The sequence below is a fragment of the Ranitomeya imitator genome, chromosome 5 (assembly GCF_032444005.1).
Source record: "Ranitomeya imitator isolate aRanImi1 chromosome 5, aRanImi1.pri, whole genome shotgun sequence".
Taxonomy (NCBI): Eukaryota; Metazoa; Chordata; class Amphibia; order Anura; family Dendrobatidae; genus Ranitomeya; species Ranitomeya imitator.
In genome coordinates this window covers 158,738,361-158,764,000 of record NC_091286.1, presented here as the reverse complement: position 1 = coordinate 158,764,000, position 25,640 = coordinate 158,738,361, and the positions used below count along the sequence as shown (strand labels likewise).

At 40.8% G+C, this 25,640-nt stretch overlaps 1 protein-coding gene across 19 annotated transcripts in view; it reads right to left on the bottom strand.

Moving 5' to 3' along the window:
* The window catches only part of AFDN (afadin, adherens junction formation factor), a 447,314-nt gene that overhangs the window by 119,778 nt on the left and 301,896 nt on the right, over positions 1 to 25,640 (bottom strand). For all 19 annotated transcript variants that reach the window (XM_069769255.1, XM_069769252.1, XM_069769245.1 and 16 more), the window contains 6 exons: positions 25,440 to 25,520; positions 24,721 to 24,786; positions 16,015 to 16,088; positions 13,740 to 13,858; positions 1,315 to 1,503; positions 49 to 140 (listed from right to left, as the gene is read on the bottom strand). In XM_069769255.1, coding sequence (XP_069625356.1) covers positions 49 to 140; positions 1,315 to 1,503; positions 13,740 to 13,858; positions 16,015 to 16,088; positions 24,721 to 24,786; positions 25,440 to 25,520 — 621 coding nt within the window. The remainder of the gene's footprint in view (positions 1 to 48; positions 141 to 1,314; positions 1,504 to 13,739; positions 13,859 to 16,014; positions 16,089 to 24,720; positions 24,787 to 25,439; positions 25,521 to 25,640) is intronic.

Sequence of the window (25,640 nt, the reverse complement as noted above, 5' to 3'; positions counted from 1 at the left end):
GGGAACAGAAATACATTTTTTGAGAAAATATTTCCAACAATAACTAACCTCTGTACACAAATTTCCAGTAGAGACAGATGTGATTTTCACTGGTGCCGTACTGCCATATATATTTTTTCCTGCTGGACTTTGAGGTTGATCTTTAAAAATAAATATTTGAAAACATGTATTACAGGGAAAGACCCACCATTATATGTCACATTCATTCAATGCATAGATCTTAAAAATAAATAACTTGCAAATGAAACTTTTTTTACCAATCAAAAAAATGTACATTTATGTTATTTACTTACAGCACATAGTCAAGCCATCCAGTGTTTAAAAAAAAATATCTAAAGTATCTAATGAGAAGAGTTATGGCACTCACTCTCACAGTCAGGTCTTGGCATATTGACTCTCCATTCATGGCAGTGCAACCAACAGGACAGAGAGCCAATTAATGGCTGTGTGTACACGTTGCTGATTTTTCACATTTTTTTTTCGCGATAAAACGCTTTAAAACCGCAAAAAAACAGCATACAATATGCATCCCATCATTTAGAATGAATTCTGCATGTTTTGTGCACATGATGCATTTTTTTTTAAGAAAAAAACCCATCGCGGTAAAAAACGCAGCATGTTCATTAATTTTGCGGGTTTTTTGCGAATTTCACCCTATAAAATGCATTGGGAAATGTCTACAAAAAAAAAAAGGCATCAAAAACGTGGCAAAAAACGCATGCAGATCTCTTGCAGAAAATTTCAGGTTTTTCTCAGGAATTTTCTGCAAGAAATCCTGAACGTGTGCACATAGCCCGAGGGTATGTGTCCACGTTCAGGATTGCATCAGGATTTGGTCGAGATTTTATGCAGGTAAAATCCTGACCAAATCTGCACCGGAGGTCACTGGCAGGTCACCTGCGTTTTCCTTGCGTTGTTTCTGCAATATAAGGACATGCTGCGTTCTTAAAAGACGCGCCACATGTGCGTTTTCGCAGGTCTGCCGCATGCGTCTTTTAATGCATAGTTGAGACAGGATTTCATTAAATCCCCTCCACTATGCTGTAACATCTGGACGCTGCGGCTTAACGCAGCGTCAAAAACGCAGCGTTTCCTGAACGTGGAAACATACCCTTATTGTCATCTCTGTAGTAAACAGTGAATCAATGAAAGCGAGCAGTGGCTATGGGAAGAGTGAGCGGCGTGACAAGCAGCTCTTTATATTATCCACGTGACAGATGCTGATAATATGCTGATGTGGCGCCCATATTAAATGAGCGCTCCATAGGTGTAAGCAGTAAGTATACATTTTACAAGCTATTATTTCAAGCTTACTTGCTACATTGGGACTGGAACGATGATCAGCACGATTCTTCATTAGTCGATCATCCCCTGGTAATTTCTTTGGTTCAGAGTATTCTGGCCAAGGTATTTGGGGGCTTTCAGGTGACTCGTTCTTACCAGTATTACTGTAAAGCTCAAACCCCTCACTTTTTGGTCTAGGTTTTCCTGAACCACGGCGATCTGAAACCATAATTAGTCATATTTAAATGGAAGCAGATACTTTAAGTTTTTTTTTTAAAATGAATAACTTTGCTGTATTAACAAGGCAGGAAAAAGGAGGGTTCATTTTGCAGGGCTTATGTGACTTTGTAATTTACATATCTATGCAGGTCACAATAAACCACATCTTGTGCAAGTCATTAGCATTATGTAAAAAATACTAGGGGACATTTCATCAAGACTGACTTGTCATGCCAGGTTTCTATTACTAATTACTGAATGAATCTTCAGAAACGCAAATGAATGTGAGATACACTGTAGTACAGTGCTCCGACACCAAACAACGTCAGGCGCGGTAGTGCCCCACTTTCCTCATTGCTCAGCTGCTGCACACCATGCCAACCCTAGACAGGTAAGCAAAAAGTACAAAAAGGTGCATTTTTGTTTGTACTCCGTATCTGTGTATTAATTTTCACTTTTTTTAAAAAAAATGAGTGATTTTGGTGTCAGACAGTTTTGAAATGTTAAATATAACATTTTAGAGTCTTCCTCTATAATTATAGTCCTTCCTATAACTACCAAGTATTTGTAGGTGGGACCTTGCCTCAAAATCTGCCTGCTCCAGCCCCTACCATATTTACGAGCCATAGTTGTTCACCCATAAATAACACCCCATATAACAGCTATCTACTTCTCCCTTTAAACTGTGAGCCACAGCAACCCTCATAATTGTCAGAAACCTCACTATAATTGCTTGCATAATATGTACTGCCAACAATCTTCTCAGGTTCCCCCCACCTGCTTTCTGGTATGTGGGCAATACACCTAGCGGGGAATAGAAATACGGTATGTATCTTAATACTGGCCATACACAGCTATTTGTCTGTGAGATATGCATGCCATCCAGGAAATAAAAAAATAAAATACTTTTTTTTCTTTTTCTCCTCCCAGTCTTCCGAGAGCGATAACTTATTTTGGTTTCAACACAGTTGAGTGACAGCTTAATCTTTATGAGGAACAACTATTACCGTAATTATGCATGAAACCATTTATTTTTCTATAAACAGAACAAATTGGAAAACATTCCAAGTGGCGTGAAAAAAAAAACCAGCAATTCCACCAGTGTAGTTCTTTTCATCATTTCAAATTTAGTGATTTACAACTTTGTAAAAAAAAAAAAAAAAAAAAATCACAAAAATGATTTGGGTTCTCATTATTGTAGGGTGGATGGGGGGGAGCTTTTTTTTTTTTTTACACGTTGAGGATGTAGTTTCCCTGGTACCACTTTGGGACTAATGCAATGTTTTGATCAATTTTCATTGTATTTATTTTGAGAAGTGCAGTGACTGAAAAACTTAAATTTTGGTGTTCAATGTATTCATGATCCCAAATACCATATTATCAATCTTTGAATTCTTATGCTCTTAAACCAGAGCATTATATCACACAAAATAGCTAATAAATAACATTTCCCGTGTGTCTGCTTTACATTAGCACAATTTTAGAAACAACTTTTTTGTTAGGACCAAATCACACAGAACTTTTTTTTTTTTTTTAGGGACCACATCACACTTGAAGTGACTTTGACAGAATATACCCCAAAAGTAACATCATTCTACAAACTGTACCCCTCAAGGTGCTCAAAACCACAATCAAGAAGTTTAATTAACCCTTCACAGAAATTAACGGAACGTGGAAGGAAAACATGAACATTTAACATTTTTTCCACTAAAATTTTACTTTGGACCCAATTTTTTATTTTCACAAGGGTAACAGGAGAAATTTGACCCCAAAAGTTGGTGTGCAATATCTTCGGAGTACATGGAAAGCCCATATGTGGGGGAAAACCACTGTTTTGGCACACGTTAGGGCTCGGAAGGGAAGGAGTGATGTTTTGCAAGGCAGACTTTGATGGAATTGTCTGCAAGTGTCATTTCGAGTTTGAAGAGACCCTGATGTGCCTAAACAGTGGAAACCCCTCTCCCCCCCACCTCACACTATGTTATAGAGTGCTAGGAGTTGAGGAGAGCTGATAAAAGAGTCTGCTTACTCCACACTGACTGCGGGACTATATCTGAAGGTGGTTTGGTTAGACATCTGTGTTAGGGTATGAAAAATCACAAGTAGGCTGCAATATATTGGGGAAGGAAGAACACACCATACAATAGTTTAGAACGGAGTAAATCACTGCTAATATCAATCTAATAGCCAGGAGGCACTAGATCACAAAATCTCTGATCTACTCATATAGGAATGCTGAGATTGCACAGATCATGTTATCCCAGCTTCTAGACACAGGGGAAAAAAAGAGAAAATATATACATCACATATATAATCTGTTTTAATCTTATATTTATTTTATTTAAATTTTACTCACTTACATAATATTAATTTGCACAGCACTTTGAAGATTGCAATCTAAATTTCCTTTCAATATGTCTAAGGGTATGTTCACACTGGGCATTTTTGCTGCATTTTTTATGCTAGTTTTCAGCTGCTTTTTACAGTACCAGCAAAGCCTATGAGATTTCAGAAATCTCATGCACACACATTGGTTTTTTGTCATCAGGACTTTGCTGCGTTGTTTTCTTTACATAGAGCATGTCACTTCTTTCAGCGTCTTTCACCCATTCACTTGAATGGATAGTGAAAAAACGCTGCAAATACGCAGGATGACTTTTTTTGCAGCGTACTTGCTGCAGAAACGTCAAGGACAGCTGGATGGCAAAACTCACAGCTTGGGGCTGCAACCCTAAACTGTGAGCTACGGCAAGGCTGGTTATCAAGAATAGAGAGGTCCCCACGCTATTTTTTTATTTAAATAATTTAAAAAAACAGCGTGGAGTCCCCGCCATTTTTGACAACCAGCCTTACTTAAGCAGACAGCTGGGGGCTGGTATTCTCAGGCTGGTAAGGGGCCATGGATATGGCCCCCCAGCCTAAAAATAGCAGCCTGCAGCTGCCCAGAAAAGGCACATCTATTAGATGCGCCAATTCTGGCGCTTTGCTCAGCTTTTCCCACAAGCCCTCCACTACTAACCTCGGGGCTTGATGTCACCTGACAAAACAAAGAGGACATCAACTCCCTCAACTATCACCCCACTTGACACCGCTACAGTGCAAGTGGGAAGAGCGAGGTTAAGTGCCAGAATTGGCACATCTTAGAGATGCGTCTTTTCAGGGGCGGCTGAGAGCTGATGTTTTTAGCCTGGGGGGGGGCATTATCCATGGCCCTTTCCTAGGCTATTAATATCAGCCTGCAGCTGCCTGCATAGCCATTGCTGGTTATTAATTACAGGGGGACCCCTGCGTAATTTTTTTTGTAGGGTCCCCCATTTTAATAGCCAGTAAAGGCTAAGTATACAGCTGTGAGTGGATATTAATAGCCTGGAAAGCTCCATGGGTATTACCCCCTTCCCAGGCTATAAACATCGTCCCGCAGCCATCAGCTTTCCCTGTGCTGGTTATGAAAATTGCACGGGACCCCACAACATTTTTTCCGAAGAACAAAAAAACAATCTTTTATTAAATAAATACGTGTACAGTAAGTTGAACACACACAGTACTAATTGGATTTGTCACAGACATCTGTATATCTATCCATTCTATTTGTATTTACTGTATGCAATCCATCTCTTCTATCCTGTCGGCTCCTGCTGTGGTTTTATACTTCCGCAGCTACTGAAATGCTGGAGATATATATATATATATATATACATACATACACACACACACAGTACAGACCAAAAGTTTGGACACACCTTCTCATTTAAAGATTTTCCTGACTATGAAAATTGTACAATCACACTGAAGGCATCAAAACTATGAATTAACACATGTGGAATTATATACTTAACAAAAAAGTGTGAAACAACTGAAATTGTGTCTTATATTCTAGGTTCTTCAAAGTAGCCACCTTTTGCTTTGATGACTGCTTTGCACACTCTTGACATTCACTTGATGAGCTTCAAGAGGTAGTCACTGGGAATGGTCTTCCAACAATCTCGAAGGAGTTCCCAGAGATGCTTAGCACTTGTTGGCCCTTTTGCCTTCACTCTGCGGTCCAGCTCACCCAAAACCATCTCGATTTGGTTCAGGTCTGGTCACTCTCGTTCTTGGTCAAATAGCCCTTACACAGCCTGGAGGTGTGTTTTGGGTCATTGTCCTGTTGAAAAATAAATGATGGTCCAACTAAACGCAAACCGGATGGAATAGAATGCCGCTGCAAGATGCTGTGGTAGCCATGCTGGTTCAGTATGCCTTCAATTTTGAATAAATCCACAACAGTGTCACCAGCAAAGCACCCCCACACCATCACACACCCTCCTCCTCCATGCTTCACAGTGGGAACCAGGCATGTAGAGTCCATCCGTTCACCTTTTCTGCGTCGCACAAAGACACGGTGGTTGGAACCAAAGATCTCAAATTTGGACTCATCAGACCAAAGCACAGATTTCCACGGGTCTAATGTCCATTCCTTGTGTTCTTTAGCCCAAACAAGTCTCTTCTGCTTGTTGCCTGTCCTTAACAGTGGTTTCCTAGCAGCTATTTTACCATGAAGGCCTGCTGCACAAAGTTGTTGTAGAGATGTGTCTGCTGCTAGAACTCTGTGTGGCATTGACCTGGTCTCTAATCAGAGCTGCTGTTAACTTGCGATTTGTGAGGCTGGTGACTTGGATAAACTTATCTTCAGAAGCAGAGGTGACTCTAGGTCTTCCTTTCCTGGGGAGGTCTTCCTTTCCTGGGGTGGTCCTCATGTGAGCCAGTTTCTTTGTAGCGCTTGATAGTTTTTGCCACTGCACTTGGGGACACTTTCAAAGTTTTCCCAATTTTTCGGACTGACTGACCTTCATTTCTTAAAGTAATGATGGCCACTCATTTTTCTTTACTTAGCTGCTTTTTTCTTGCCATAATACAAATTCTAACAGTCTATTCAGTAGGACTATCAGCTGTGTATCCACCAGACTTCTGCACAACACAACTGATGGTCCCAACCCCATTTATAAGGCAAGAAATCCCACTTATTAAACCTGACAGGGCACATCTGTGAAGTGAAAACCATTCCCGGTGACTACCTCTTGAAGCTCATCAAGAGAATGCCAAGAGTGTGCAAAACAGTCATCAAAGCAAAAGGTGGCTACTTTGAAGAACCTAGAATATAAGACATAATTTCAGTTGTTTCACACTTTTTTGTTAAGTATATAATTCCACATGTGTTTATTCATAGTTTTGATGCCTTCAGTGTGAATGTACAATTTTCTAAGTCATGAACATACAGAAAAATCTTTAAGTGAGAAGGTGTGTCCAAACTTTGTCTGTACTGTATATATACTGTATATATTTATTCTATGTGTGTATATTCTATTCTAACCTGTAACACTGTCATTATACTGTTTGCGGCACATGAATTACCAGCTTTTCAAAGGATCTAGAGGTATGGTTCTACAGGAAGTAGGTTTTTTTTCCTCTGGGGACACTCACCTCTATTAGCATGCACAAAGAGACACAAGTTAGACCCAAAAACTTATGAAAAAAACGCACCAAAACCGTAACATAAAACACAAACAAAAACACGCCAAAACATGCGCTTTTGCCGAAGCATCTTGATTGTCAAGAAAGCAGGTTTTGCTGCAGAAAAAAAACGCAGCAAAAACGCCCAGTGTGAACTTACCCTCAGAGTGAGGGAGAAAACCAAGTACCCTGAGGAAACCCACGCAAACACAGGGTCATCATATAAACTTCTTACAGATTTTGCCCTTGGTGGTATTTGAACCCAGGACCCCAAGTGTTGCAAGGGTTCAGTGCTAACAACTGAGCCACCGTGCTGCCCAATATTTTAGCCTCCTTGTCCCTGAATGCACTTCATAGGCACATCCATGGATATTCTTATACACTTGTTCAGTAATACTAGTAGAATCTCTTTAAACTACACTCTATAGTGACACTGGCAGACCCTAGAAACTCCCGTAATAAGCAATCGAAGCAGACCCATGCAACCCACCCATAATTGGTGATTGCCACAAACAGATGAAGCCCCCTCCCCTATTATAACAGTGACAATATCATATTCACAAAGTGAAACAATGAAGTGAGTGCACCCTGGCCTGTTCACATCTGCATTCCTTATAGCCTTAGGAGGCCAAAATAAAATACACAACTCCATCACGCAGTGTGTGCAGCTTGGTGTAATGCTGGTGACCCTAGACTTTTCAGAATTTGAGGAGCTCTTAGGGACTTCAGATTTCCTTAAACCTTTCTTTTCCAGTCACCTGTTGTCAAGCCTTTTGAGAAGGTTTATGTTCAATGAGTGGCGGATAAACTGGACTTGACAATAAAGTAACAGGGAGAGGGGGAAAATGCATTTTATTCCTCAGTGGCGAATGCCAGGCACTGTTTGATGCAAACAAAATTTCAAAATAGAGTTAATAAAACCCCAGAAAGGTTGAGGAGGTTTCTGATCGTCTTGAATGTTTTGTGCTTTCATTGTCAAACGGTGGTGGGCTACTTTCTGAACTAAATTTGGTCCTGTCCAAAAATTAATCTGGTTTGAGCTACTCCTGTTTCTTCATTACCATTTAGAATTCCCTAGGACAGGGGTGTCAAACTGCATTCCTCGAGGGCCGCAAACCATGCGTGTTTTCAAGATTTCCTTAGCATTGCACAAGGTGCTGCAATCATTATGTGTGTAGGTGATTAAATTATCACCTGTGCAGTACAAGGAAATCCTGAAAACATGACCTGTTTGCAGTCCTCGAGGAATGCAGTTTGACACCGCTGCCCTAGGGTAATGTTCCCTAAAGTGTGCCTGCTGTGTATCATAGATGAGCTTATTGATGGTCCTATGACAGACTTTTTTTAAATTACTTTTTTTCTGTGCTAGGAAAATGATTGTAATGGCATGGAATGTCCCCTGTATGCTACACTGGCTGCAAGTAGTTAAGAATATTTCCCTATATAAAGTCCTCTATACAAGTAGATTTGCTTATAAATTTGATAAGGTATCGGAAAGGTGGCTAGCACTAGCAGACACTACCTAATAGGATTCCCAGTAGGTCTCTCTGTATGTTTAGTTCGATCATATGTCTGCATAAGGTGATATATAATGACACATCGGTGGAGGGGGTGGTGGGCATTTGGGAATCGGCATGAGAGGGTGCAACTTCATTACATTGATTTGGAGTCAGAAGTATGTTATTGACATTATTATACTTGGGTCTTGAAGTGTTTAATTGTTCTCCCATTTTCTTATTGAAGTGGCTTAAGTGGCCACTGATGACATAATACATAATTTGTATGATTCTAAGGGTATGTGCACACGATGCAGATTTAGTGCAGAAAAATCTGCTGCAGTTCTGCACTAAATCTGCATCTCCTGGCAGAATCTGCAGGTGCGTTTTTTATGCGTTTTTGATGCGTTTTTTGAGCACAAATCTGCACAAAAAACGCATGAAAAACGCATGAAAAACGCATGAAAAACGCATCAAAAACGCATGAAAAACGCATCAAAAACACACCTGCAGATTTCTATTATGGAGGGGTGCAGAAACGCTGCAGAACTGCACAAAAGAAGTGACAGGCACTTCTTTGAAAACTGCAGCGTTTCTGCACAGATTTTTCTGCACCATGTGCACAGCTTTTTTTTTTTCCCATTGATTTACATTGTACTGTGATCACAGTGCAGTTCTGCAGCGTTTCTGCTGCAGAAAAATCTGCAGCAGTTCTGCACTAAATCTGCATCGTGTGCACATACCCTAATGGTTGCTGTAAATATTTTTATTTATTTAAAAAAGGGAAAATAAAGGCCTTAAAAAACAACATGCGCCATACATGTATGACGCTGTGGGAAGTGTGGCCTTGCAAAGTGCTAGACATGTATGGTGCTGCAAGAGTGTCAGTGTGATGAATCATGAGGTGATAGAGTAATGATGGATATTGTCTCTGACAGCAAACCATCCCTACACATCGCCACAAAAGGGCTTGCCACCCTACCGCATCAACGATCGCTGTGATTGACCGATGAACTATGACCAGATAATCACAGCATTTTAGCAATACAGTTCGAATTAAAGGAAACCTGTCACTCCCAAAATCGAAGGTGAGCTAAGCCCACCGGCATCAGGGGCTTATCTACAGCATTCTGGATAAGCCCCCGATGTATCCTAAAAGTTGAGAAAAAGAGATTAGATTATACAGGGGCGGTCCCGGTGTGATGGGTGTCGCGGTCCGGCACCTCCTATCTTCATCAGATGATGTCCTCTTCCTGTCTTCATGCCACGGCTCCGGTGTAGTTTGCCCTGTTGAGGGCAGAGCAAAGTACTGCAGTGCGCAGGCCTCTTTGACATTTCCCGGCGCCTGCGCACTGCAGTACTTTGCTCTGCCCTCAACAGGGCAGACAAACTACGCCAGACCCGCGGCATGAAGACAAGAAGAGGACGTCATCGTAAGAACATGGGAGGCCCCGGACCGGACCGCGACGCCCATCGAACCAAGACCGCGCCTGGGTGAGTATAATCTAACCTCTTTTTCTCATCTTTTAGGATACAACGGGGGCTTATCTACAGCATTACAGAATGCTGTAGATAAGCCCCTGATTCTGGTGGGCCTAGCTCACCTTCCATTTTGGGGGTGACAGGTTCCCTTTAAAACCATTTTTTCAAAGACTGCAAGTGGTGATTGGTACTGTGTGAGACTGCACCAATCATAGCAAGTAGCCACAAACTTACTAATCCCTGTTCCAGCTTCCCTCTCCACTCCTTAACACTCCGTAATTGCAATGTTGTTGCACTTTTTTGTGCTTTGTGCGTATGCGAGCCCACAGCACTCTTATCAGTATTACTGATCAGAGTCTGAGTTCCCCACTCTACAACTGCATTCTGCGGCGAGCATCCGTGCTCAATTGTTAGTGCACTTTTTATTTTGAAACACTTGCATGTGTGCTTCCCACGGCCACAGAGCTCTGATTCTGATTTCTGACCAGAGGCTGAGCCAAGGGACTTTGTAATTTTTTTTTTAGGAGTAGCAGAATTTGCAGGGTTAGTGACGTCCAACTTTTTTCTAGAAAAAAAAAAAATAGTACCTAGTAGCTTTACAGCTAGGGCATTAAGGTAGCAGACGTCAGTGTTAGGCTGCTTTCACACATCAGTTTTTTGCCATCAGTCACAATCCGTCGAATGTTGAAAAAAAACGGATCCGTCGCAGATTGTGAACAACTGATGTGACCGATCTGTTATTTCATCGGATGCGACTAGCTGATCCAGCTAACGGGATTCTAAAAAAAAAATCGGAGCATGCTCAGTTAACAAAAAACTGAATCAGTCACCGGATTCCATCATTTGACGGAACCGGCACCATAGGCTTCCATTCTAACAAACTACGGACGGCGACTGATCCGTCGCTGTCCGTTTTTTTCGGACACAAAAAACGTTACTATGTCCGTTTTCTCTGGCAGCCGGATAAACAATTTTCGACGGATCCGTCGAATGACGGATGAAACGTGAGGCCATCCATCGCAATACATCGCTAATACAAGTCTAAAATCCCACGTCATCAGTAGTTAGATGGACCCTTGTAAATGCAGCAGACATTAAAACATTTTGGGGCATTGTGCTGCACATGGGAAAGGTGAAGAAAAAAAAACACAGATTTGGCAATACTGGAGTACTGATATTTATTCAGCACACCGGTATTGCGTATGGAAATGACAAGGATAAAATTTGAAAGGATCCAAAAATGTTTACATTATAGTGATAAAGAGCAGTGCCCTTAAGACCATCCCACCTTTGATCATCAATACAAAATTCAGCCAGTAGTTGACCAATTCAGTAGATAATTTGCTGAGGCGGTTCAACCCCGAAAGGGACATCGCTATAGATGAATCTCATTTCAAAGGGCAGCTAAAATTCTGACAATACCTGCCCAGCAAGAGGCCAGACACAGAATAAAACTGTACAAGCTGCGCAAGATCATCTTAGGATGTCCTTGGAGTGAGTGGGGAAATTGTGTGGGAATTGCTGCACCCATCGCTGAATCAGGGTTATCACCTCTATGGGGATTACTTCTACACCAACATCCCACTTTTCTGCCAGAGGCACTGTTGCATATGGCACTGTGTAAAAAAAAAAAAAAAAAATCAGAGAGGCATCACTAAGCCACTACTTGGGCAACTGCTGAAACTGGGTGAGAGCAGACCCCAACATGCTGCTGGTCAAGTATAAGGACGAGAGATGTCCTTATCTTGAATACAATATACAGTGACAACAGCTCCCTTCGTTGTCCGAGGCACCACAACAGAGATCCCAAAGCCAGATTGTATCATGAAGTATATTAAAAAATAAGGAGTGTGCAGAGCTTTCAGATCAGGTCCTGAAACTGATGAAGCCAAGGCGGTGAAATGCGCGTCGAGGCTCCTTCCTGACCTGCCAGCACGCCTGCGTTTCCTTGTCATCATGTCCCAAGGTATTCGTATATAGCCACCATTGGCTTAGATTTACTACTATTCACCCTGGGTTTCATCAATGCCTATGTTTACTTCTAGGTGTCTAGGTGCATAGAGGATTTTTGTAAGGTTATTATGTCTATTTCCTTTTTTGGCATGGTCCTCCTAGCACTCTGACTATTGCACCGATTATGGTATAGCATTGTGTATTGCAGGTGTTGCTTCAGGACATATGTGTTTTTACCAGTGTATGTTTCCACCACTCACTCACACTGGCTGTTTTAGCTGTCATTTTTTGCTGACTTTTTACCTGGTCTGTGTGAAAATATACTTTTCTAATAACATTGCCTCATTAAATATTACTGGTCAGAGTGCAATGCGAGATTTTCTCCTCCGTTATATACGCCAAAGTGAGTGAGCCTCTGATGTTAAATGATAGCCAGTCACAGCTGTCAACATTTTAAATAATTCTGATTAACTCCATATAAAAGTTTAGCTGTTGTAATGGATTTTTCTGTCACTTTCTCAGTTGCTTTTTACAGCAAAAAGGTCCGTTAGCTTACAACACAGCAAAGGGATCTCATTTTTGAAAGTATGTGATCAGGATAGATCCTGCTAAAAACAAGATGCTGCATGGAAACATAACGATTGTATTAGTGACCATTCTGTCCCTCATATGGTTTTGTCAGCCTGTGTAAACAGAACACTAAACAGTTATTAAAAAGCTGACTGACAGTGGATCAGGGTTCGTATAAGGGCTTACATTGGCCTAAATAGGCCATGAGACATTTAACATTTAACCCCTTAGTGACGGGGCCAAATTTTTTAAATCTGACCAGTGTCACTTTATGTGGTAGTAACTCTTCAACAAATCCCAGTGATTTTGAGATTGATTTTTTTCGTGACACATTATACTTTATGATAATGATACATTTAGGTCGATATGTTTTGTGTTTATTTATAAAAAAAAAATATCAGAAATTTGAGTAAAATTTAAAAACATTTGCAATTTTCAAACTTTGAATAATTATCCCTTTAATCCAGATAGTAATACCACAGCAAACCATTAATAAATAACAACTCCCACATGCCTGCTTTACATCAGCACCATTTGTAAAATGTTCTTTTAATTTTGTTAGCATTTTAGGAGGGTTAAAAATGTAGCTGCAATTTTTCATTTTTTTTTAAGGAAATTTACCAAATTTATTTTTTAGTAACCTATCCATGTTTGAAGTGCCTTTAGGGGTCTCATATATTGGGAAACCCCAAAAAGGTATACCATTTTAAAAACAGCACCTCCTGACATATTGAAAACTGCAGTGAGGTAGTTTATTAACCCTTCAGGTGATTTTCAGGAATTAATGCAAAGTGGCATGACAGAAATGAAAATGTGTATTTTTACCACCTAAATGCCCCTATCAGACTCTAAGACTGCTATTTGGCCATGAATTGCCATGGGAAACATCAGAACCACACAATCATGATCTGAGGGCATCGATTGGGATATAGAGGGAGCTCCCACACTGTTAACCATTTATATGATGTAGTCACTATTACCAGCGGCATCAGAGGGGTTAAACAGACATGGAAGGTGCCAACACTGATCGGGGCTGATGCAGCAAGTTGTCAGCTATAGTGTACAGCCGACAGCTGCTGGATTGTCACCTGTATGGGGATGTTATTCTCTTATATCTCAGGTCAGTTAAAAGACGTATTGGCGGTCATTAAGGAGCTAATATATAAATGATGTATTACTAGAGAATTGTGACTGTAAAGGATTTTGAGTAATTAATAATAAAATGAACAATATACTTTTATTTACCTCTTTGCATTAATGGAGATGGTTGATTTAACAGTGTTGCCAGCCCATGGTATATTGCACCTTGTTTTGCCACTTCAAGTGTGACAACTGAACCAGTTCTTGTCATAAGTTCAGCAGCCCTGGTATATAAGAAATGTTGTAAGTGGAGATTGCGACTTTATTAAACAGATTTTTCAAAGTTACAACTTAAGGTTAGGTTCACACTTATAAATGTCTCTAACAATGTTTTTGTGCATGTCTGAAAATTACTAATACTGCCAGGACAAAGCCAGACATTACACACAGTGACTCCATTGGTGTCATTCAAGCGACTGGCTCTGTTGGATTTCCCATCCGAATCCGCTTACAACAGTATTCTGATGTAGTGCCGAGCATAGAAAACTGTACTGTGAACCTAATCTATGTGGGCATGGAATGAAATTAAACCAACATAAATTTCACAATCAGTAACAATTTTTGATTTATACTAACAGACTGATACTTTTCTCCGGTTTCACAAAATATGTGAAAAATTACAAAAATTCAGCCTATTATAAATAGATAAATACCCTGTTTTTAAAGGGACCAAAAGTAATAGGACAATTGACTCCAAGGCTATTTCATGGACAGGTGTGGGCAATCCCTTCGTTATGTAATTCTCAATTAAGCATATAAAAGGCCTGGAGTTGATTTGAGGTGTGGTGCTTGCATTTGGAAGGTTTCGCTGTGAAGTAAACATGCGGTCAAAGGAGCTCTCCATGCAGGTGAAACAAGCCATCCTTACGCTGCGAAAACAGAAAAAACCCATCTGAGAAATTGCTACAATATTAGGAGTGGCAAAATCTACAGTTTGGTACATCCTGAGAAAGAAAGAAAGCACTGGTGAACTCATCAATGCAAAAAGACCTGGGCACCCACGGAAGACAACAGTGGTGGATGATCGCAGAATAATCTCCATGGTGAAGAGAAACCCCTTCACAATAGCCAACCAAGTGAACAACACTCTCCAGGAGGACGGCGTATCAATACCCAAATCTACCACAAAGAGAAGACTGCATGAAAGTAAATACAGAGGGATCACTGCACGGTGCAAACCACTCATAAGCATCAAGAATAAAAAGGCTAGACTGGACTTTGCTAAAAAAAAACATCTAAAAAAACCAGCACAGTTCTGGAAGAACATTCTTTGAACAGATGAAACCAAGATCAACCTCTACCAGAATGATGGAAAGAGAAGAGTATGGCGAAGGCATGGTACAGCTCATGATCCAAAGCATACCACATCATCTGTAAAACACAGCGGAGGCAGTGTGATGGCTTGGGCATGCATGACTGCCAGTGGCACTGGGTCACTAGTGTTTATTGATGATGTGACACAGGACAGAAGCAGCCGAATGAATTCTGAGGTATTCAGAGCTAAACTGTGTGCTCAGATCCAGCCAAATGCAGCAAAACTGATTGGTCGTCGTTTCATACTACAGATGGACAATGACCCAAAACATAAAGCCAAAGCAACCCAGGAGTTTATTAAAGCAAAGAAGTGGAATATTCATGAATGGCCAAGTCAGTCACCTGATCTCAACCCAATTGAGCAGCATTTCACTTGTTAAAGACTAAACTTCAGACAGAAAGGCCCACAAACAAACAGCAACTGAAAACCACCGCAGTGAAGGCCTGGCAGAGCATCAAAAAGGAGGAAACACAGCGTCTGGTGATGACCATGAGTTCAAGACTTCAGACAGTCATTACCAACAAAGGGTTTTCAACCAAGTACTAGAAATGAACATTTTATATTAAATTATTGAATCTGTCCAATTACTTTTGGTACCTTTAAAAAAGGGTGGCACATGTTAAGGAGCTAAAACTCCTAAACCCTTCATCCAATTTTAATGTGGATACCCTCAAATGGAAGCTGAAAGTCTGAACTTCAACTGCATCTGAATTGTTTTGTTTAAAATTCATTGTGGTAATGTCTATAACCCAAATTAGAAACATGTTGTCTCTGTCCAAATATATATGGACTTAACTGTAGCTTGGCAGAGTAAAAGGAAATAAAAAAAATTAACTTAATCTACCAGCAGGCAAGCAACATTATTTGTTATGTGACTGCTGCAGTCAATCAGCGGCTGTAAATTTTTAGTTATTTTTATTTTCTTTTGCGCTGCTGCATTATTAAGATGTCTTCCAGTAGTGTGTAAGTGGACATTCCTTTAGTACATTGATAAACTTTGTGAAATAGTTTTCCTACATATACAGCTTTAATAGCAAAATGTTGTTAACGCTTCACTACCATTACCGTTCTTGAGAAAGCCCCACCAAACTTCTTCCATCCACACTAAGTAGTTGGTCTCCTGCTGCAAGTCGCCCATCCTAGAACAAAAAAAAAAAATGTAAAAACAGACAATTCTCCAAAAATTAATATTTGGATGCCGTTCAACTTTTACCTGGCGCAACATGTGGAGCTACGTGACATTTCAGAGGTTCTGTTCTTTACAATCACATACTTCAGGATGCTTTCTACAAAGTGCTGCAAGTCTGTGTGTATTGTATGACACCGTGGACACACACACATACAATATCTAGAACATTTATCTAGATAGATATTTAGCATTAAATCTATATCTCCACACAGTACTGCTTACAGGAATGTTCTCACGAAGACCCCTTTCACACACCAATTTTTTTGCAGTCAGTATAAATCCGTTTTTTTTCTCATAAACTTGTATTAGCGACTGCGATGGATGGCCTCACGTTTCATCCGTCGTTCGTCGGATCCGTTGAAAATTGTTGATCCAGCGGCCAGAGACAACAGACATAGTAACATTTTATGTCTCTGTCGAAAAAAAGGACAGCGACGGATCTGTCGCCGACTGTCGTTTGCTAGAACGGAAGCCTATGGCGCCAGATCCATCAAATTATTTTATTATTATTATTATACATTTTTATAGCGCCATTTATTCCATGGCGCTTTACATGTGAATACGGGGCAAATATAGACAAATACATTAAACATGAGCAGATAACAAGGCACACGAGTACATAAGGAGGGAGGACCCTGCCCGCGAGGGCTCACAGTCTGCAGGGGGTGGGTGAGGATACACTAGGAGAGGGAAGAGCTGGCTGTGCGGCTGTTCAAATGATGGAATCCAGCGACGGATTCCGTTTATTTTAAACTGAGCATGCTCTGATTTTTTAGGATCCAATTAGCCGGATCAGCTAGTCTGTTGCATCAGTTTTTCACAATCTGTGACGGATCCGTCGAGCCAACAGATTGTGACTGATGGCAAAAAAACTGATGTGTGAAAGGGGCCTAAGCCAATTTTTTTTCCAGAATTTTACCAGTAATTCTCCATTATGTAATTCTCCATCAGTCAAACAATTGGTATCCAAACACTGCATAAAGGAGCTGCCTGTGTGCCTCCTCTAGCAGGAAGTCTGTCAGCACACTGAGTTTGCATTTTTTGTAAGAGTTGGACAGTCACAAGTTGGAGACCACTGCAATAACTACTATAAGCCAAAAGAAGAATCACCAGCTCACATGCAGGCAGCTATAGACCTGTTGAATGCTCACAAAGCAACATCATTTTTCACCCTATGCCAAGCCCATCTGTGCAGGTATAAAGTCAGAATAAGTAGTCTCAGGGAAGGTACCGCGTTTGTAGGTCATTAATAAATCACTGTAATGTAGCATAACATGCTGCTATAAGCAAGTTTGAAATGCATGTGAAACAGATTTCATGTGTTATACGAGTTTAAAGAATGCACTGGGGGCTGACATCTTGGTTTTGTAGCAGTAGCAGGGCACTATCAGTGTCAGATTACAGCACCCCATGGACATAGGAGATAATAGACCGGCGCTGACCCCATCTGTAACATTGCAGCAGCATTAGCAGTGAGCTGGGCACGCCTCTGTGGGCTGCACAACTCACTGCTGTAGGTGTGACTAGCTGCCATTTTATTATAGCCCTGTGCTCTCTATCGCAGGACAGAAGAAGCCCTCACTGCTCCTCTGTACTCTAAGCAGGCACGTCCTGGGCAGACATCCTCTGCTCCTCACACACTGCCCTGTGTGCTTCTCCTGCTCTGTCTCTGCCTCCCCCTCACACACAGTCCCTGTGATCTCGGGTAAGCTGCACTCACAGCCTGCAGAGAGGGAGGTGACACCTGGAGAGAGAGCAGGGCAGCTGACAGGACAGGTATTAAGGGAGATGGCAAGAATGTTATTCACAAAAAATGCTGCTGAGTCCACTGTGTTCTGCTCCTCTGTAAACAAGCTGTGCCTCTGATGCAGTAACTGCTGGTGATGGCAGGTCCCAGGGCAGTCACACACAAAATGGTGCTGCCCTGTGATGCTGCTCTTCATTCTTACTGTTAGCAGCAAAATTGGGGCAGTAACTGCTGACATCACCATTTCCCTCCCCTTTTGGGTGGTCTAATATCCCTGGGGCAGAGCTGCTAAATCTTACTATAGATGCTTGAGGTCTAAAACGGAAAATGCTCCCCCTAGAGGTAAATATGTATAGTTGTAGAAAAATATATAATATTTTTCATATAGAAATGTTTGCAAACAGTGCAAACATTGCATTAATACATTTTAATTACTATTTTAAGCTTAATTTCACAAAAAAACAAAATACAAGAAAACTGGTGGCACCTTCCCTTTAAAGGGAACCTGTCACCTGAATTTGGCGGGACTGGTTTTGGGTCATATGGGCGGAGTTTTGGGGTGTTTGATTCACCCTTTCCTTACCCGCTGGCTGCATGATGGCTGCAATATTGGATTGAAGTTCATTCTCTGTCCTCTGTAGTACATGCCTGCACAAGGCAAGATTGCTTTGCGCAGGCGTGTACTATGGAGGACAAAGAATGAACTTCAATCCAATATTGCAGCCAGCATGCAGCCAGCGGGTAAGGAAAGGGTGAATCAAACACCTGAAAACTCCGCCCATATGACCCAAAACCAGTCCCGCCAAATTCAGGTGACAGGTTCCCTTTAAACAGTCTCAAATGCTTTAAAAACATATCACTTTAAATAAGCCTGTCACCTCAACTCACTAACCTAAATCTACCCTGGCCCTCCTTCTAAATATTATTCAGAAACTGCTCCCTCCTATTCATTGGTCTCCGCATCCTCTTTGCACCCACCAGAACATGATAACTGCACTCAGACAGATCCTGGCTGATGACTGGATCATACAGCTTCATGTGCAAACCCCAATTTATTTTAATGGTGGGACCTGAAATAACAAGCACTTTTCACCTATTATGTCCCTTGTAGATAGTAAGCCTGCGAGCAGGGCCCTCACTCCTCCTGTAACTGTTTTAAACTGTCCTACTTTGTATTGAATTTATTGTCCGTATGTCATCGCTTAATTGGAAACCGCTGCGGAATATGTTTGTGCTACATAAATAAAATTATAAATAATTATTATTATTAGCTCACTCAGAAATCCGATATTCTCAAACAAGTGCTATCCATCGTTTTCAGGGATAGAAAACACATCTGCAAGTTCCTCTCCACAATTCAGGACAAGTACATCTCTCAGCTGGTAGATGAACTAACAGGGAAAACAATCTGCTGGATCTGGTTCTGTCAAATAGACCAGACCAATTTTTAAGATCAACTGGTCAGGGAGGATTTGGGATGCAGTGACCATAATATGGTAAGTTTCAATGTAATTTTCAATAATTTAAAAGGGGAAATATAAAAACCTGGAATGTAAGGAAAGATAATTTCTATAAATTAAGGTAAGAGCTTAGTCGAGTAGACCTGGACCATGTCTTGGTAACTGGGGATATCGAACATAAATTGGGCATGTGTAAGGAAATACTACTAAAATCCTGTAGAAAACTTATACCCTCTGGTAATAAAATGTCCAGGAATAAAAAGAAACCATTCTGGATAAATAAGACAGTACAAAGTTTAAAAAGACAAAAACTAAGGGCATTCAAATTCTTGAAGGCCGAGAATAAAGAAATAGAATTTCAGGAGTATAAAGATCTAAATAAGAAATGTAAAAAAGGAATCAAGCTAGCAAAGATATCTACAGAGAAACAAATTGCCATAGACATTAAAATCTTTCCCCCATAGTTTTATAAATGTATTAATGCCAAAAAAACAAAAACAAATGGTAATGGCCCCTTAAAAGATGATAAGATAATTATAGAGGACAAAGAAATGGCTGAGAAACAGGCACTTTTCATCCACGTTCACCAACGATCTGTCTGTTCCAGTGATCTTTCATCAAGGTAAAAATCAAAGTTCACCACCTTGTATAACTAAGTTAACACAAAAAGAAGTACGCCTGCATGTAAGCAAATTAAACATTGACAAATCCCCCGGCCCAAATGGCATTCATCCACGTGTACTGAAGGAATGGGGCTCAGTAATTGACAGACCGCTGTATCTCATATTCTTAGACTCTCTTGTAACAGGTGGTGCCACAGGATTGGAGGATAGCTGTGCGATACAGATATTTAAGAAAGGTAAGAAGGTGGATCCAGGTAATTACCAACCGGTAAGCCTGATATCAGTAATGTGCAATGTTTTTGAAGGCATTATAAGAGATTAACTCCAGAAATATATTGCAGAGAATAACGTAATAACTGATAACCAGCACGGATTCATGAAAGATAGATTGTGTCTAACTAACATATTGGGTTTATATGACAAGGTAAGTGCAAATCTGGATGTTGGTAATGTGACTGATGTGATTTATCTGGACTTTGCAAAGGCATTTGATACTGTACCACATAACAGCCTTATACTGAATGTGCAGAATCAGGGACTAGGGTTAACTATATGCAGATGGGAAAACAATTGGCTAAATGACAAGAAACAAAGTTGTCGTAAATGGTACGTTCTCTAAATGGGATATAGTCAGCAGTGGGACTGCAGGGATCTGTGCTAGGACCAATTATGTTTAACCTTTTTATTAAAGACCTAGTGGATGAGATTCAGAACAAAGTGTCCGTTTTTGCTGACAACACAAAACTATGTAGGACATTAAAATTTGACCTTGACATTACAATATTGCAAAAGGATCTGAATAATATGACTGAATGGGCAAAAACTTGACAAATGAGATTTAATGTAGATGAATGTAAAGTAATGCACCTAGGACGGAGTAATCCTATTGCTGCATATACATTAAACTAGATGGTGGCACGATTCTAACGCATCGGGTATTCCAGAATGCACAGCCACGTAGTATATAACATAGCCCACATGGTATATAGCACAGCCACGTAGTATATAGCACAGCCCACGTAGTATAGACCATAGCCACGTAAGTACATTGCACAGCCACGTAAGTACATTGCACAGCCACGTAGTACATAACACAGCCCACTGTTATGATCTGGTGATTAAGGAGCGACATGCGTCTAGCTCTGAGCAGGTGGCAACTATACTGACCGCAGTCCCTAAGCTCAACACAACACTAGAAGTAGCCGTGGAATGCTCCTAACTCTGCCTAGGCATCTCGTCACAGCCTAAGAGCTAACTACCCCTAAAGATAGAAGCAGGAAAACTATCTTGCCTCAGAGAAAATCCCCAAAGGATAGATTAGCCCCCCACAAATAATGACTGTGAGAGGAGAAGGAAATGACATACGTAGTATGAAACAAGATTTAGCACAGGAGGCCACTTCTAGCTAGATAGAAAATAGTACAGGACAGAACGCTGTGCGGTCAGTAATAAAAACTAGAAAAAGTTCACCACAGAGAAATGCAAAAATCTCCACACCTGACTAAAGGTGTGGAGGGCAAACTCTGCTGCCCAGAGCTTCCAGCTTAGCTGAATAGATCCATACTGAAAAGCTGGACAAATGAACAAAAACAAAGTGCTGAACATCAAGTCCACAGCAAGAGAACCGCAAAAGGACAAGCAAGGACTTAGCTTTGATGAACTGGTCAGAGTGTCAGGAAAGTCCTAAGAGCAGTGACTCCAGGCAGGAACAATTGACAACTGGAATTGAATGAGGGATAAGGCCAGACTAATATAGCCGAGCCAGAAAGACGATCAGTGAAAACAGCTGCTGAAGCTAAATCCAAGAAGCAGCCATACCGCTCAAAACCACAGGAGGGAGCCAAAGAGCAGAACTCACAAAAATGCTACTTACAACCACCGGAGGGAGCCCAAGAGCGGAACTCACAACAGCCCACGCAGTATATAACACAGCCCACGCAGTATATAGCACAGCCCATGCAGTATATAGCACAGCCCACGCAGTATATAACACAGGCAAGTAGTATATTGCACAGGCACATAGTATATAACACAGCCCACGCAGTATATAACACAGCCCATGCAGTATATAACACAGCCCACATAGTATATAGCAGTGTGGGCACCATATCCCTGTTAAAAATTAAATAATTAAATTAAATAAAATTAAAATAAAAAAATAGTTATATACTCACCTTCCGTCGGCCCCCGGATCCAGCCCAGGCCTTTACCGATGCTCCTCGCGACGCTCCGTTCCCAGTAATACCTAGCGGCAATAACCTGTGATCATGTAGCGGTCTCACGAGACCGCCACGTGATCTCGGGGCATTGCCACAATGCATTCTTGGGACCGGAGCGCAAGGAGCGGGAAAGGCCGCGGCGGACGTCGGAAGGTGAGAATATAATATTTTTTGTTTTTGTATTATTATTTTTAACATTCTATGTATTTACTATTGATGCTGCATAGGCAGCATCAATAGTAAAAGTGAAGCAGTCTTCAATCCCGCCCCAATATCGCTGATTGGTCCCTGCCGACCAGCCACGACCAATCAGCGACCCAGGATTTCCGTTACAGACAGACGGAAGTTAGAAACAGACAGAAGTACCCCCTAGGTAATTATATATATAGATGGGAGTGTACTTGGGACTACAGAACAGGAAAAGGCATTCTGGTTTAAATTTAGCTGAGCAGTAGTACTCAATGTCAAACAGCAGCCACAAAAGCAAACAAGATTTTAGGATGTATAAAAAGAGAGATAAAATCCCGTAACATATTGTTACCCCTTTATAAAGCACTGGTAAGACGAGACCTAGAATATGGGATGCAGTTTTGGGCTCCACATTTTAAAAAGGACATTCAGAAATTAGAGTGAGTTCAAAGACGAGCAACTAAATTATTATAAGAGATGGAAGGCCTCTCATATGATGAGAAGTTGGAGAGGTTGGAAAAGTTGGGCTTGTTTAGCTTAGAAAAAATAATGCCTCTGAGGAGATCTCATTTACATGTATAAATACATGTGTGGTCAGTACAAAGGACTGGCGCATGACTTATTCCTTCCGAGGACCATACTAAGGACCAGAGGGCACTTATTATGGGTGAAAGAAAGGCTATTCCGGCATCTAAATGGTCAAAGGGTTCCAACATTGGTTAGAGTGCAATACGATGTTTTCTTGCACTGCACTCCTCCATATTAAACAGCAGTATGAGTGAGCCATTATACTGAAATCAAAAGGACTGTCCAGGAATAGGTCGAAAGTACTGCGGTCAATTGAAAAATCATATTGTACTTCTCACAGTGGAATGGGGTATTTCTAAGCACTAACACCATCACTTCCAGAATAGGTGTTAAATATGGAATGAATTGAATTAATAATATATGGTCTCTAAAAGGTCAATATGGGAGCCAATGATTGACTGCAGTGGTAAAGTGCCTTTCCTGCAGGAACAGAAAGAAAACGGGTGGAAGAAGCTGTACAGGGATGTGGTCTTATACCACAGTTCCAGGGCAGAGGAGGAAGCAAAAGAGTATACAGACATTACAGCATGAGATCATGGACAATTCCTTTTGTGAGATAAAGCATTTCCCTGCCTGTCTTTAAAAAATAAACAATTATTTGCGAACCCATTCTGTCCTATCTGTATACTCTTTTGCTTCCTCCTTGCCCTGGAGATTTGGCATGATCAGACCATGTTCCTGCACAATGAGATACAGCCATTACACAGCAGCACCACCCAGCTTCTTACACCCGTTTTCTTGCATCAACAGCTCTCTGTTCTGATGAGCAGCTAGATGATTAGGTCTCCTCACCATGTTGCAGACATCGTTGAAGCACCATAGAAACAGCGAAGGAGTGTGAGATGGTAAGTGCTCCAGAGTGGAGCTGAAGATTGAAGGGGCGTTTAAGTTAGATTGGGGGTGAGCGTCAGAAATCAAAGGAAGGGGTAATGTGGGGATACTTTACAGGGTTTGCAGTGTACAAAAGGATGGCCAGTATGGAGGGTGCCACGTGGAAATTCAGACAAATTGAAGTGCATAGTGTGGAGGTCCTTGTTCTTAAGGCGGTACCAGTGTGTAAGGTGGAAAGCTTATAGGCCACAGTTCCTAAGAGCAGATGGTGGTTCACTTACGATTCATAAGGAATGGACTGCATGGGGGTCACAGTTCATAAAGTGAGTCAGATATTGTTTATATGGCATGATAGGAATGACCGACAGTTCATAAGAGGGGATGGTGTGGTGGTTATAGTTCATAAGAGGGGACTTACTGTGAAGGTCACCGTTCATAATGGACAACGGCGTGGAGGTGATATTCTCCAGAAAAGGATAGTGTGGAGGCCATGAATCATAATAGGAACAGTGTGAGGATCAATATTTGAGCAGGGCACATGGCTAAGGGCAAGGAGTTACTCGGGGCACAGCAGAGGGCTTATTTAGGACATGGCATGTGTGGATCCAGAGGGCAATGTATCGGAATGTGCTGCAGAAGTTGAGGGGAATATCATGGGGTCTTGTTGGAACCATATGCCCCTTTTTCCCTTGCCAGGTCATTTAACCAGTGGTATAAGCATCAGCCTGCAGCTGGTTCTGCAGTCACCACTGCGCAACTATTTTATTTACAATATTGGATGAAAAAAAAGTCAAGTTGTAAGAAATTGAGCGAATGGGCCCTCTCTTATGCTCAGCCTGCGAAGCTGAAATATTTATGGGTACATTTGCGGCTCATTTGAATTAAAACCTGGCATCACTATAAAATGAAAATTAAATATACAAACCACTTCTGCAGCTCCTCCTTTCACAACTGATTTTACATAGATGCCAAGCTTATCTTGTCCTGCACCCTGAAAAAAAAGAAAAAACAGTGTGTGTTTTAATTTTAATATGTTGTACTTTCATTACTTTTGAAAAGGATGAATTTTAACGTCTTGCACAAAAGAAAAAAAAAAAAAAGAAAAAAATTCTGTGCAAGTTACCTGAATATGTATATTAAATAAAATATACTGCAAATGTTTCTTGAAGCCAAATAGCAAAAAAATGTTTAGCATTCATTTAGTCCTGTAGAATGTAAGCCCGCAAGGGCAGGGTCCTCGCCCCTCTGTATCAGTTTGTCATTGTTAGTTTGTTTACTGTATGTGATATTTGTAACTTGTATGTAACCCCTTCTCATGTACAGCACCATGGAATCAATGGTGCTATATAAATAAATAATAATAATAATAATTTAGGTGACCAAATAAATACATTCCCCAAAAGTGGACAAACTCTTTAAGCACCATAACATTCATGAGATTCCTATGCTCCTGCCTGTGGGATTTTGAAGTGCCCTTGCTATGATTGGGCTCAGTGTATACATTATACATGGATGCTACAAATAATTGTCACTTAAGTCATACATTGCAAGAACTATTGTGCTATAAAAATTTGAGTGTATACACTGTACAATTTTACAACAGTAAACTTTATGTTAATTTTCATATGAAATTGACTCACTCACCTTTGCTGCTACAATACTTAGTCCCATGCCATTTTGTTTCTTTAGAGTCACAGTGATAATTTCAGGGTCTTTTCTCAGTGGCTAAAAAGACAAAAAATCAACATAGGGTAAAATCAAAGCCTGAATTCCACTGGTATGAAGCTTTGCTGCATAGTTCAATAATTGTGTATCATATTAAAGGATACAGGGATTAGGAACACA